General features: G+C 37.2%; 1 protein-coding gene across 2 annotated transcripts in view; it reads left to right on the forward strand.

Moving 5' to 3' along the window:
* The window catches only part of FGD4 (FYVE, RhoGEF and PH domain containing 4), a 199,591-nt gene that overhangs the window by 57,672 nt on the left and 127,614 nt on the right, over nt 1-14,305 (forward strand). Inside the window, exon 1 of one of the 2 annotated variants that reach the window (XM_040642321.1) lies at nt 9,137-9,324. The exons of the other annotated variant lie outside the window; for it this stretch is intronic. Coding sequence (XP_040498255.1) covers nt 9,315-9,324 — 10 coding nt within the window. The 5' untranslated portion in view covers nt 9,137-9,314. Of the gene's footprint in view, nt 1-9,136; nt 9,325-14,305 lie in introns of those variants that run through there. 2 annotated transcript variants of the gene reach the window in all.

Below are 14,305 nucleotides of genomic sequence, written 5' to 3' on the forward strand. Positions count from 1 at the left end.
TCTTAAAAACTCTACTGTCTAGTGGAGATGGTTCTTAAGATACACTTAAAATCCTGCAAAGCCTTTGGTCTAGCACTGTGATTTGCAGTATGGTCTCTGTACCAGCAGCGCTAGCGTCACCTGGGAACTCAGGTCAGACCCCATACAGACCTGCTGAATCAAACTGAATCAAACAGACGAAGCAGTCTGGGTTTTAACACCATCCCCCTCAACCCCAGCTGAGTTTGGTGCACACGGAGTTTTAGAACTACTGGTCTAACATAGTCTGTGAGGAACCAACCACCTAAAATCTTTGAGGGCTCAACAAAGGTTTTGAGGCCACATTTTACTGCCACTACAGGATGTGATATTTGCCTTGAGCCATGTCTTACTTTGAGCTTGCTTTTTTGCTAAGATGCTGAAATGAGGAATGGCTTTATTTTTGAAGCCGACAAGTCCGGCTCCTTTTTATTTCCTCTAAATTCTACTCGAAAAGGAACCAAACTGTCCCCTTTTTTAGTTCATTTCACTACTCCCATATTGTATCATAGGTGGCTAACACGAACCATTTGGTACTTTCAGCCTTCTTCCTGAAATTATCCTTAGATCTGTGAGTTCATTAGGTGCCCTTTCCATTTCCATGTTACTGCACGCTTTGGGTTTGCCAAGTATTCTGCCTGCACGTGATGTAGGTTCCCTTTCTTCAGCCACCGGTCACATTTCTTTACTTTTTCAGATTTTTATTAACTGTCTCCTCGAGATTCTTATAACTTCTGCCCACCACCCGGACCCAAAGCCTGTATATATTTTAGGTTTTTGTTCCAGCCCCTCTTCTGGTTCCAAATGCCTTTGTTTTGGTTGTCTATTGCTACCTAACAAATCATCCCCAAATTTAGTGGCTTAAGACATCAACTATTTTCTGGGCGCCTGGGTGGTTCAGTCGGTTAAGCGTCTGGTTTTGGCTCAGGTCATGATCCCAGGGTCCTGGCATCAAGCCCCACGTCCGGCTCTGTGCTCAGCAGGGAGCCTGCTTCCCCCCCTCTCTCTGCCTGCTTATGATCTCTCTGTCAAATAAATAAATCTTAACAAACAATTTTCTTGCTCACAACTTTGGGATCTGGCCAGGGTTTGGTAAGGATGGCTCATTTCTGGTGTGTGTGCTGTCTGCTGGGATGGCTTGATTAGGGCTGTAAGATTTCTTTCCAGGTAGCTCACTTGCAGGTCTGGCAGCTTGGGGCTGTCCACTGTGATTTTAGCTGGAGAGCTGGAGTCATCAGCTGGGCCTTCTTTCTCTTCCATGTAGGCCTTTCTCATGCGTGTAGCTATTTGGATGTTTTCATAACATGGCAGCTGGACTCCAAAAAGGAAACAAATTGCCAGGCTTCTTAAAGATTTAGCTCAGAACTGGTGCAATGTCATTTCTGCTGTTTTCTGTTGGATAGTCATTCAAGGAGGAGGAGAAATAGACCCCACCTCTTGGTGTGGGAATAGTGGCAAAGAATTTGTGGCTGTCATTAACCCACTGTAATCTGTTAGAGATATTTTTGGGTTTTGTTTTTGGGGTTTTTGGTTTTGGTTTTGTTTTTTGTAGTACTGAAAAGGCACTTGGCATAAGTTATAAGTTGATGACTAGTAATTGTTTATTAGTTGGAGAAAGGTTCAAGCTCTGGAAGGAGGTTAAAAGAAACATTTACATATAAAGAGCCTCTCAGTATCTGTTGTGGAAATTTTAAATGTTGCATTTCACTGGTAAACAAAAGTCACTTTTTTTTGGTAGAATTAAATTTAAATTCCTCATTAACAGAATATAGTCTTAAGCACCTTTGTTGTCCACATTTGAATGTGACAGGGATGTCTGAATGCATTCATGATTTTAATCATTTAATGATTTTAATGGTCTGAAAACGGAACTGGTTATTTTTAGTAAAGATTGCCTTATATATTACCAAAGGTAGAGAAATAACCCCCTTCTACAGACTTTCCTTCTTATAATGGGGACTAAATGCTGTTCGGGAATTGGGAACAATGAAAGGCAGATTCTGGGTGCATTGTAGAAATGATTGTGGTAAAGGCAGAAGTGACTAATGGCATGAAAGAGTCCCAAGATTTTCTACCATTTGGAACTTTTGTGCGCAGCTGTTTCGATTGGTAAGAGGACAAAACAGCTGGCAGAAGAGGCCTCTGATTTTGTTTATTCACCCGAATCATGTATTAGGTTTGCTCATATAGGCTAGTAAATGGCCTCCCGAATTTGTCAAGCAATTATGTTAGTAGATTTTTCTCTATGCAAACTGGACCTCTATTTTAAAAAAATAATAAAACAGTGCTTTATTACAATAGTGATTCGAGAGTTTAAATACAGCTTGTAGCTTTAAAATTAAAAGAATCTGGTGTTAGATCTTTGACCTTTAGTTCCTATTTTTAGCTTGGAATCGAACATTTGAATGCTTTTGGTTTTGGTTATACGTTATCGTGATAGTACTGCTGTTGTTAAACATAAAATAACTTGAATATTTTTTTCTTTAATTTGAGCATTTGTAAAAATGTTTGGGGCAGCACTAGTTTCCCTTACTTTCCCTTACTAGTTTTTACTCTCCTACATCTAAGTGGTTGTCAAGCTGACTAATAATGCACTTCCTCTTTTTTCCCCCCCTCTCCTTGGTTCTTCTGTTTGTTTTTTTCTTCTTTGTTCTCCTCACACCTTGTCCAGTCTGATGCAGTAACCCATTCTGGAGTGAGATTATGGATAGTGTGGACAAGATGACCATGATACATGTATTTGAGTCTGTAGAAGAATCCTTCTAGCTGTCCAACTTCCCTGGCATGATAATCACGACCAACAGTTTAGAAAATGATGCCCAAGCTCTTGGTTTTCAGAATTGTCTTCCTCTGTTTCTCCACCAGTGATAATTCCATTTGCTTTGGGATATCCTAGGTACTCATCAGCCCATCAAGCAATTATTGTGTGTGAACTGATAGAGCATTCTAGGAGACACAGAGGTAGGTAGGAAATAGTCACTGTTGTTTCTTAGTCTCCAGTCTTCAGATTCTTCTTTCTCAGTCAGCTTTGAAACCTGGGCATGGTTTTTTGCTTGCAGAATGTTGATGGTCTCTGAATCATCTTGGTGCTCTCCTACCTTCACAGCTGTACTTCACAGTTATACTCATCGTGAATAGGACCTTACTTATTTCAGGGTTTGTGCAACATACTGTGTTGTCACTATTTTGAACTCCAGTTATTAAGAATGTATTCTTGTGTATATTTTTAGTTGTTCATTTCCCTTGGGTAGGTACATAACTTCCGAATTGCCTTACAGGTATTTTCACAGAATTCTCATTTCTGGGCTAAATAATTTTAATCTCTTCAAAATTTTCTTGTATCTCACTTTTCCCTGCAGCTTTCATAGATTGTCCAAATAGTTACATACATTTACTATCCAACAGAATTTTTTCCACTTGACCCGCCCTCTGTAGATATCTAAGCAGCAGCATTCAAAAAGCATTATTTTCTATCACTTTTCAAAAATAAAATTAATAAAATACTATAGGACTTGGAACGGACCTTTGCAAATATGTAATTTAGAGCCCCCGTCTTGCACTGTTATTTCACATGTAACGCACATCTTTGATACATAGAAAAAAATAAAATCAAAAAAGGGAAGAAGTGCTACCTATAATGGGAAGGTATGTACTCCATCCTTTAAACTTCCAATGTGTTCTGTGTGCTGTTTTAATTGCAGAATTAACTGTAGTGCTCTTTTATTTCTTTGTAAATGTTGGGAAGCCAGTCTTTCAGCAAAATCTGCTTGTTTGCCCCAAATGAATATACTTGTGTTTGTGTGATTCTTTATTTTTAACTTTAGTTAGCCCAGATCACTTTGACTTCCAAAACCTGTTTAGACTATTGCTTTTTATTTTGGTGGCATTTATAAGCTATTTCTAGGTCATTGGGCTGCTCTTAAAAGATATACTCATGAAAACTACAAAGTGCTGATGAAAGAAATAAAAATCTAAATAAATGGAGAGAGATACTGTGTACTCTCAATACAGTGACGATGACCGTTCTCCCAAATTGATGTATGGGTTTCACAACGTTCCTGTTAAAATTCTAGCCAGATTTTTTGTAGGTATAGATAAGATTATTCTAAAATTTATGTGGAAAGGCAAAGTAACCAAAACAGCTAAAAAAACATTTTTGAAAAAGAAGCATAATGTTGGGAAAATCACTCTAATTTTAAGACATGATATAGCTATGGCAACCAAGGTGATGGTATTGCCAGAGGGATAGACAAATAGGCCAGTGCCACAGAACTGAGAACCCAGAATTAGCCCCGCACAAGTGGAGCCAACTGATTCTTGACAAAGGTGCAAATACAGCAAATCTTTTTAACAAATGGTGTTAGAGCAGTTGGATATCTATGGACCCCCCCCAAATGAACTTCCACCTAAACCTTAGACTATACACAAATTAACTCAAAATAGGTCATCAATTTAAATGTAAAAGATAAAACTGTAAAACTTTTTAAAGAAAACCTAGGAGAAAATCTTTTAGACCTAGAGCTTACCAAAAAGTTCTTAGCCATGACACCAAAAGCATGAAAATCATAAAAGAAAAAAAAATGATAAATGGGACTTCATCAAAGTTTAAATCTTTTGGCTGTGTGACTGTTAAAAGGGCAAAAAGACAAGCTGTAGACTGGAAAAAAAATTGAAAACCCTATATTTGACAAAGAACTCTATTTAGAATATATAAAGAACTCTCAAAACTGAATGGAAAAAAAAAAAGTGAGAGGGGGAGAGAAAGAGTTAAAGAGAGAAAGAAAGAAAGACCCTAACAACCTAATTAGAAAGTGGGCAAACACCATGAAGGCATACAGGTAACAAATGGCAGTAAGCACGTGTGGACACTCACCATACAATCTGGCAGTCGTACTTCCGAGCATTCATTCCAGAGAAATGAAAACTTAGATCCACACTAAGCCTGTACAGAATGCTCATAGCAGTTTTATTTGTAGTTGTCAAACACTGTTAACAATTTGATGTTCGTTAACATGTGAATGGCTGAACTCACGGTGGTACCACCACCATGAAATTCTACTCAGCAACAGAAAAGGAACAGACTGTTGATACATGCAAGCACTTGAAAGGGCCTCGAGAGCATTACACTGAGTGGAAAAAGCCAATCTCAGAGTCACAGTCACATACTGTGTGATTCCACTTACACAGTGTTCTGTAAATGACAACATCATAGAAACAGAACAGAGTAATGGCTGCCAGGGGTTAGGAAGAAGAGAAAGGTGTTGATGACTAGAAATGGGTAGCATGAGGGAGCTCTTAGTGATGCTGGAATCCTTCAGTATCGTGATTGTGATTGTGCTTACACAGGTCTATACAAGTGATAAAGTGGCACAGAACTAAACACACACATTATGCCAGTGTCAGTTTCCTGGTTTTGAGATTGTACTATGGTTATATAATATGATGTAATCATTAGGGGAAACTGGACCTCTCTGTACTATTTTTGCAATTTCCTGTGAGTCTATAATTAATTCAAAATAAAAATTTAAAAAGACACCCAGACCTGAGAGCTATGCTGTCCATTACCCGCTGGTTGTTTTTAAAATTTAAATTAATTAAAATAAAATTAATTTTAGCTCCCTGGTCGCACAAGCCATGTTTCAAGTGCTCGTGTGACTACCTTAATATTACACAAATACAGAACATTTCCATCATTGCAGAAATTCAGTTGACGGTGCGGATTGCCATATACATGGGTACCAACACATTTCTTAGTGAACTGTCTTAAATTTATAAATCAAAAGATAATGGTCTGTGCCAATAAAATTTAAATAGTAGAAATGGATTTAACAGGACACTTTTTGAAAGCATCGTACTTTTTGAGGCTATATCCCATATTTTAATAAGAAAAGGAAATGAAACTTTGCTTCATATTTGAAATAGGAATAAAGTGTTTTCCTTATCTGCCAAAGCAGTTGTAGTTTCTTTCCATAATCACAATACAGAATATATAGGAAATGGGCAAAATAGAGGAGAGGAACAAGTTAGGAGAAAGAGATCAGCAAAAGTATTTTAAATATCCCATACTTCTTGTTATTTTTTTGTTTCTTCATGACTAGCCTACCAATAGTAGCTTACTATTGCAGAGGAAGCGTGGTTTAGCAACCAGACCTTAGACCAGAATTATATTTCTGGCTCAAAGTGGCCTTGAGAAACTGACAAATGTACTCTTCTCATTCTCATAACCAATGAGCAAACTAAGCTAAAACTAACTATTGCTTGGGTGGACTAAGGGGTGAGTTATACAAAAGGAGGATTATTTGTCAAACTGTTGGCTTACAAGTAGATTAAATACAAAGTTTTGAGGAATTTGGTTATGAAAAGATCACATGGAGTAGAAAGCAGAAGTTTACCAGGTATAAACCGTTTCAGGTTTTGAGTTTGGGGTTAAATACAAGAAAACTCAGAGTGAAAGTATCCAAGGTTAATAACTTTGAGAAAGCTTTGGGAGACTAAGCAGACATTTTGGATTTTAGAGACCAGGTTTTGAAGTTCAACAGTGTAGGCTTTGAGTCACAGCCCTGCCACTTCGTCTCTGAGAAAGCTGCCTCACGTGAGTTCTCACTTTCACCGTCTGTAAAACGGGGCTATAATGACCTTTGTTTGTCAGGGTTGTCATGAGAAGGACACGTAAGTATACAGCTGTAGTTAATTTTATCAAGACATGGAACAGAATGATGGCGTTAGGAACAGATAAATAGCTTTGTTGTTTTCCTTTTCTAAAGATTTATTTTTAGATAAATATTTAGGTAATGTTTTCAGAGGTAGGGTACTAATTTTAGCTTTGTAACAGATTGGTTAATATGGTTTCTTTTTTTTTTTTTAAACATTTTTTTTTAAAGATTTTATTTATTTATTTGACAGAGATAGAGACAGCCAGCGAGAGAGGGAACACAAGCAGGGGGAGTGGGAGAGGAAGAAGCAGGCTCCTAGCGGAGAAGTCTGATGTGGGGCTCGATCCCATAACGCCGGGATCATGCCCTGAGCCAAAGGCAGACGCTCAACGACTGTGCCACCCAGGCGCCCCTGGTTAATACGGTTTCTAAAGCCATTCTCAAATGTAATTCATGTATATAGTATGACTAAACTAATCAAATCACTTGATTTGAAGCCAAGGCAGAAATATCTGTTCTTATAAAATCTAGTAGACCAAAATATAAGCAGCAAACTTGGAGAAAAAAAAAAAAAGCCCACACATTTACGAGAGAAATGTTATTTCAGTGTAATTTTTGCAACCTGTTTCTACAACTTTGGCCACATGGCGTCTTAATGAACAGTGATGAAGAGGCTTAGTTATTTATAAAGACATATAAAAATCTACAATATACAGGGTCAAATTATCAGGAAATATTTTATATGAATTTTCTTTTTCCTTGCTTACCACACTGCTAAAACAGTGAAAAAGAGGTTAAGAACTGAAGCCCACGTACTCATTAGGATCCTTCTGGCCCTGGGACACAGTCGCGGAGGAGGACAGTTGCAGTTTTAGCCAATAGTTTACTGGCATGTGGTCAGTGTGAAGGGAACCAAAAATGCTGACATCCTCATTTGACTTCATCACTGAAGCCTGAGTACATGCACCAGCACTTCCTGTATAAAACGTACCCGGACACTGCAGAGGACACGCCAGCCCGTGGCTGATCTGGGTGGGGATGGTGGCTTGGGTTGGTGAAGCCCTCAGCTAGTTGGTATCCACACTACCAGAACATGTCTTGTCTCTTTTACTATACCTTTCACTTCATAGAGCTCAACTTTCAGAGTTGGTAATAACATTCATCGATAGCAAGAGATTGTTGCATGGGGGTTACTAGCTCTTAAAAATCACCACTCCTTGAAAGGATTCTAGTGGATAACAACATGTGTAAGAACTAATTTAGAAATATAATGCTATGGAAATTATACTGGAAAAAATCTGTCAGAAGATCTGGAGGGGCACTTGGGTGGCTCAGTAGGTTGGGTGTCTGCCTTCGACGTGGGTCCTGATCCCAGGGTCCTGGGATCAAGCCCTGGGGTCAAGCACCGCATTGGGCTCTCTGCTTAGCGGAGAGCCTGCTTCTCACTCTGCACCTCCCACCCCATGCTCACTCTCTCTCTCTCTCTCTCTCTGTCTCCGCCCCCCCCCGCAATAAATAAAATTAAAAAAAAAAAAGATCTGGAATGTATATACCTTGTCTTCCTAATATATCAGTATGGCTATATCTACCTTGACACCCATGGCCTCAGTTTTCTCACCCATACAATGGGAGGATTTCTAAATTTCTAGGACTTCATGATTTTAGTGAGTTTCTCCAGGTAGTTTCCTTCATACTTCCACTTGTTGGTTCATAAGCTACGTTAAATGCTATTTCTGTCCATCAAAATTTCCTCACGTATTGTCAAATTCTTTAAGGTAATACACTATTTGCAATTTGTCGTTCTTTCAGAGACCTAGTAATTTGAAGAAGTGACATAGCAAAAGTGAACTGAGTCTCAGTATTAGAGTTTGATTCTGACAATATCTAAATATCACATAAAAGGGAAATTAGCATTTGGATTATTATGTATATGCTGAATCCACATGATAATAAACCATGAAGTGTTTTGAGAAGTCTATGATTTATTAGCCAAAGCATTGGCTTCAATCAGTAATAGTCTCTGATACACATGGCAAGGATGAGAAATTTGCTCATTGGTACCTCTCCTCCTTTAAAATCCTGATGTTTTTATGAAGTTATTTGGCATTGTTAGGTAACCTAGGAAGGAAGTAAAGGCCCTTTTGCTCAGGAAACGGAGAGCATAAACACTGTTTTCACTGTGTTTCGCTGTTCAACATTTCTTATGACTTTCTGATGAACGTGAAAAAAATCCTAAGACCCTTTAAAACCTATTCTTAAAGGATTGTTTGTTATAAATCTAAACGCTGTAGCCCAGTAAAATCACATGCCATTGGCCTCATCCTTCCCATTCCACCCTGGTACCACAGAACTATCTCACTGCATTTTGAAATACCTTCATGGAATTTTGAAATGCTATACTTGCGTAGATCTTTGAGGCTGCATCAGTGCTAGAAGAGTTATGAAACCTAGCTCTGCACTTCCCATTAGTTAGTTCTTCACCATGTCAGACAGAAGATGTGTGCACGTCTGGTGTCTAAATACAGACCTGTAGGTTTTACCCATAAATCACAGATCCAAATAATTCTTCCACAAGCAGGAATTAAGTATGATTAATCAGAAGAGTAAAAGGCACTGCTGGATGTTGTTGGAAAAAAATCCTTTATGGGGGGCTGTGAGTATTGTTGTTTTTGCAATTTCTATTTCTGAGATATCTCAGGTTAAAAGCGTTTGAAACTTTTGAATATACAAAGTGTATGAGTAGATGACGTAACTGGGATTTGTCTTTTTGATTACTACTTAATGACAAGTAATGTCTGTCACTATTGAAATTATCATGGCTCTTGTTTAGAATGGTTTCATGGTGTGGTTTTAGCATGAAGTACTTTTTCTGTTTTTCGTGGTCCCTGTATGATACCTTGAGGTAATGGCCTTTCTCCCTGGGATTCGTAGCATAGCAGTGTTCCCTGAGAGTGGTGAATGTGAGCTATGCTTTGAGTGAAACTCTTGTCCCTTCTCTGAGACTTTTTATTATAACCTCTTGCCATCTATTTCTAATATCCATTTCTTTCTTCCTTCTGTTTCTAATACATAAAATCTATACTTTAGTCAATTTCTTAGAACTTATTTGTGTACTTAATATTCTCTTAGTCATCAGTTATTCGGGGACAAAATTCCCTCTACTTCTAAAACATTAGCAAGGTACATAGGTCATGTGCAAGTTTAAGGATTTCTTGAAGTTACATCCTAGAATCTGAATTCTAGTTGACTAGATCCTCTATCGTTGTGGCTGAATAATGTTCTCGAGGTCTTTTGAATTTTAACTGAAAAGCCACTGAATGTCTTTATTCAGAAAAACCATTTTAAACAGATTATTCTTGGTTAGTAAGAAAGAAAATAAAGATCAGGGTGTAACGAACATTTTGATGTGTATTTCCTCTTTGTTCTGTGAAGCTGAGGTCCTATTTATGTTGATTTTTTTAAATCATGCTTCTCCCTTCCTATGTAACATTAAATTATTTCTTGTTACTGAAAATTCTTAATAAAAATTCAATAGCTGATGGTTCTGTTAAAAAGTGGTACTCTAATTTAGCTAACATGTCCTCTATTGTTAGATATTTAAAATTTTTCAAGATTTTGGATTAAAAGTAACTAAGAATACCATCATTTTAAATTAAAAGACTGTCTTGCAAAGTGCAGTAATTGAATTGCACTTTGCAATTGAATTGCACTTGCAAACATTAAATTAGGATTTTAAAAAAGTGTGGGGTGCCACGTTGGTTTAAACTTATGGATCTCACATTTTTTTTAAACTTTTGCTTCTGTGTGGCAGACAGCCTATGTGCTAGCTGTTTTGCAAATGTGGGTGACATTGCTTTCTTTAGAGAGACAAACTGGAGTGGAATCTGTAGAACTTTTGCAAATAAATGGATCATTGAGGAAAACTGAAAGAGGACTTGCCTAACTAAGGTTGATTGTTCTATGCACAACGTCATATGAGTGGAAAACTAGATCCATGGAACAAAATAAATCAGGCATGGCCTATGAAAATATGGCGCCTGGAAAAACACAGGTTCACAAGGCTTTGGCCAAAGTTTTTCTTTGTTTCACTAGGTTAGAAATGGCCTGGGATTCTCCCAGTAATTCAGCCACAGAAGAAAGAAAAAGCTTCTTGTTCTTCATTCCCTTTGTATAGAGCCCCTATGTCACTGACTTGCACCAAGATGGAATACTGACCTTTCATGTGGAATGAATGGAACTGAGTTTAGAGTTACTTTGAATTACTCATAAATTCTTAAATGTATCTTCTTTTTAAAACTTGATAGGCCTTATGATAAATTTTAATAGACCAGAACTAGCTAGGGTAATAGGCATATACAGTCAAAATACGAAATTTTGGAGCCTTACTCTTGAAGGAACTATTTTGGATCAGGAATTTTGATTTCAAGATTTCAGGAGACTAATTTTTTTTTCTTTGCCCTGCCTCCACCTTCCCTTATGAGTTTAGATGACAATGTAAGTTAATATCCTGACTTTTCTTTTTAAATGAGTAAACATTTTACTGAATATGTATATATTTAGAAATAGTCAATTTTCCTAATATTTATTATAACTTTAAAATGTAGGATCTGATTGCTACTAAATACCACATTTACACACACACACACGTATTTTACATTAAAAAAGTCAAAGTGAGAATTATTGTAGGACCTATATGATTTATTCTTTAACAAGTATGAATAGATTAATTTTTAAGACTAAAGGAAGCTCAGAATTGGGCTGAAAACCACAGTAGTACTAATTCTTTTGTTTTTCAGGCACCCTAATCTACCTATGCTTCTCTTCAGAGTGTGTATACAGTGTGCATAGTGTTTGAAGGATCAGCTTTGTAATTGGACCATTTGGACTCCTGTCCAGTTTATGCATTGTTGGCATTTCTCCTGCCCATTTGTTTAATCTTCCCAGCTCATTTGATCCTCTGGCATTAGAGCTGACAGCTGCAATTGCAGAAGGGTTCATAAAGTAGCTGAATAATAAAATGCCATGACCTGGTTCTTCTGTAGTCTTACTGATGACTGAGTTGGCAAGTTAGAAATGCTACAGACTGGTTTGGCAGGTCAGGTGAAACATTATCTTCATAGGAAGAGAGTTTATGTATAAAAAAAGTCTGGTATGGATCCTGAGTGATAGAAGTTCCATCTCCTAAATCCTAGACTTACTGTTTACTGAGTACCTATTAGACGTAGTGCTTGGTGTTATGTGTACATTACTTTCAATCCTCAGAAAAACTTTGTAAGACAGGTGATATGACCCTATTTTTCAAATGGAGAAATCAGGTTTATGAGGTTATGTACTCATATCTACATATTATTACATGGTAAATAGAGGACCGAAATTCATGTCCAGGATCATTCATTTCCGAAGCTTGTGGCCAATCCATTACACACCGTAGCAGTAATTTTGTTCATTGTGAAGCGTGTTTATTTCCATTTTACCTTTGATGGACATTGACCATTATGCTGAATGGTGCTATGAACATTTTGTACATGTCTTTTGGTGGAATTATTGGGTCATAGGGTATGCATATGTTCAGCTTTAGGAGATGTTAGCCTAAAAGTTTTCCATAGTGGTTGTAGTGTGTGAATATTTTAATTGTTCCACGTCCTTGCCAATACTTTCTGCTGGTTTTAAAAAATTTTAGCCATATGGCAGGTATCTAATGATATTTTGTGATTTTAATTTACATATCTCTGATGATTAATGATTTTTATGTGCTTATTAGAGACCTCCTTTTGTGAAGTTCCCAATGAAGACTTTTGCCCATTAAAAAAAAAATCAGATTGTCTTTTTTTTTGTCTGAGTTCTTTATTCTAGATACTAGTTCTTTGAACAGTGAGTTACAAATATTTGTTATTCCTGTAATGCTTTCTTTTGTGTATTTAGTGGTGTCCTTTCACGAATGATGTCCAATTTAGGTTTCATCCTTTAAAGTTAGGTCTCTGTGTTCTTTTTAAAAAACTTTGCCTATCTGAAGTGTTACAGGTGTTTTCATATAGTATTTCTAGAAGCTTATTGTTTATTTATAATTGTTTTACCTTTAGGTCTACGATTCATCTGAAATGGGTTTTTGTAAAAGACAAAAAGGGGGTCAAGAATTTTTGTGTGTGTGCCACATGGATCTCAAGTAGATTTAGCACCATTTACTGAAAAGACCGTCCTTTGCCCACTGTATCTCAGTGTCAGTTTTGTTGTATAGTTTTGAGGGAGACTTCTGATATTTGACATTTCCAGAATCCAAACCATCTCAAATTCTTTTCATGGTTTTCCTTAAATTGTCTCAAGCATAGACCATGTTTTCTGTTCGTCTCGTCTCACCTAGTACAGTGCTCTATACACATTGTAGGAAAGAGTAGAGAATTTACCAGTCATGGAAAGGTTTTTATTAATGGAATGGCAACCATTGGGGTATACATCACTGCCGGGGAAGGAAAAGGAGGTGGCTTTGCATTGCTGGGTGGGAGCAATGTATGTGTTTTTTTGAGGCCAAGTCTTCCTAGCTGCACTTTTGCCATAAATTTCTTTACACTGACAATTACAGGGGTTTGGATTATAGTTCTCACCGGGTTGAAAACAAGCATCAGAGGAATCATTCACTGAAAACAGTTCTTTAGCTGTACTCACTGGTGGGTTCTACGTGTGTTCAATAAACCTACATGTTCACCATAGTGGGGAACTTTTCCCCCCTCATTTGTTTTGTTTCATTGGTTTTTAAATTGATTTTTAAGTAAGCACTAAGAAAGCATTCTGTGAAAGATTTTTGGTTCTGGCCATGATGGAATAATTGGTATTGGAATACTTTTCTGCCATAAAAAACTATAAAACCGGAAAAATATATGCAGCTTTATATGCTTATATTAGAAAAGATGTTTTAGAATCAGTGAAGGTAAATAGAAGGAACAGCATAATAAACATATAAGTGAAAAATATGTAGTAGAGAACAGACAATAGTGAAAACACAACATGTTTCCTTGAAGTATCATAAGATCGACAAATCTCTGTTGAGACTGATCAAGAATAAAAAACAGTTCCAGTATCAGGATTCTTACAGATATTAAAAGGATAATAAGTGGTTACTGTGAGCCACTTAGATGAACTGGACAAATTTCTTTGGAAGGCAAACTAAGAGGGCACCTGGATGGCTCAGTCAGTTGAGCAGCTGACTTTTGATTTTGACTCAAGTCATGATCTAAGGTCCTGGGATTGAGCTCTGTGTCGGGCTCAGAGGAGTCTGCTTGAGATTCTCTCTCCCCCCCAACTCTTGCACTTTCCATCTCTCTCTCTCTCTAAAATAAATAGATCTTTAAAAAATGGAAATTAGAAAATACTTTTAAAAAAAAGGAAAGACAAACAGGAAACAAAACAAATTGTGAAGAAATAGAAATTTGAGTAGTCATACAATCTAAAGAAATTCAATGGGCAATTCAAAATTTTCTAACAAAGAATGCCACGATGTTGCTGGACATAGGAACCACTGTGTTAGGCTGTGAGGTCGATGAGAGCAAGGAATAACTTTCACACATCTTTATTATCTGCCTGTGACATAACCTTCTTGATAAATGTTTGTTAAATAGAATTGATTGGATGACATAGTACTA

Source organism: Ursus maritimus, unplaced genomic scaffold, assembly GCF_017311325.1.
Source record: "Ursus maritimus isolate PB19 unplaced genomic scaffold, ASM1731132v1 scaffold_26, whole genome shotgun sequence".
Classification (NCBI taxonomy): Eukaryota; Metazoa; Chordata; class Mammalia; order Carnivora; family Ursidae; genus Ursus; species Ursus maritimus.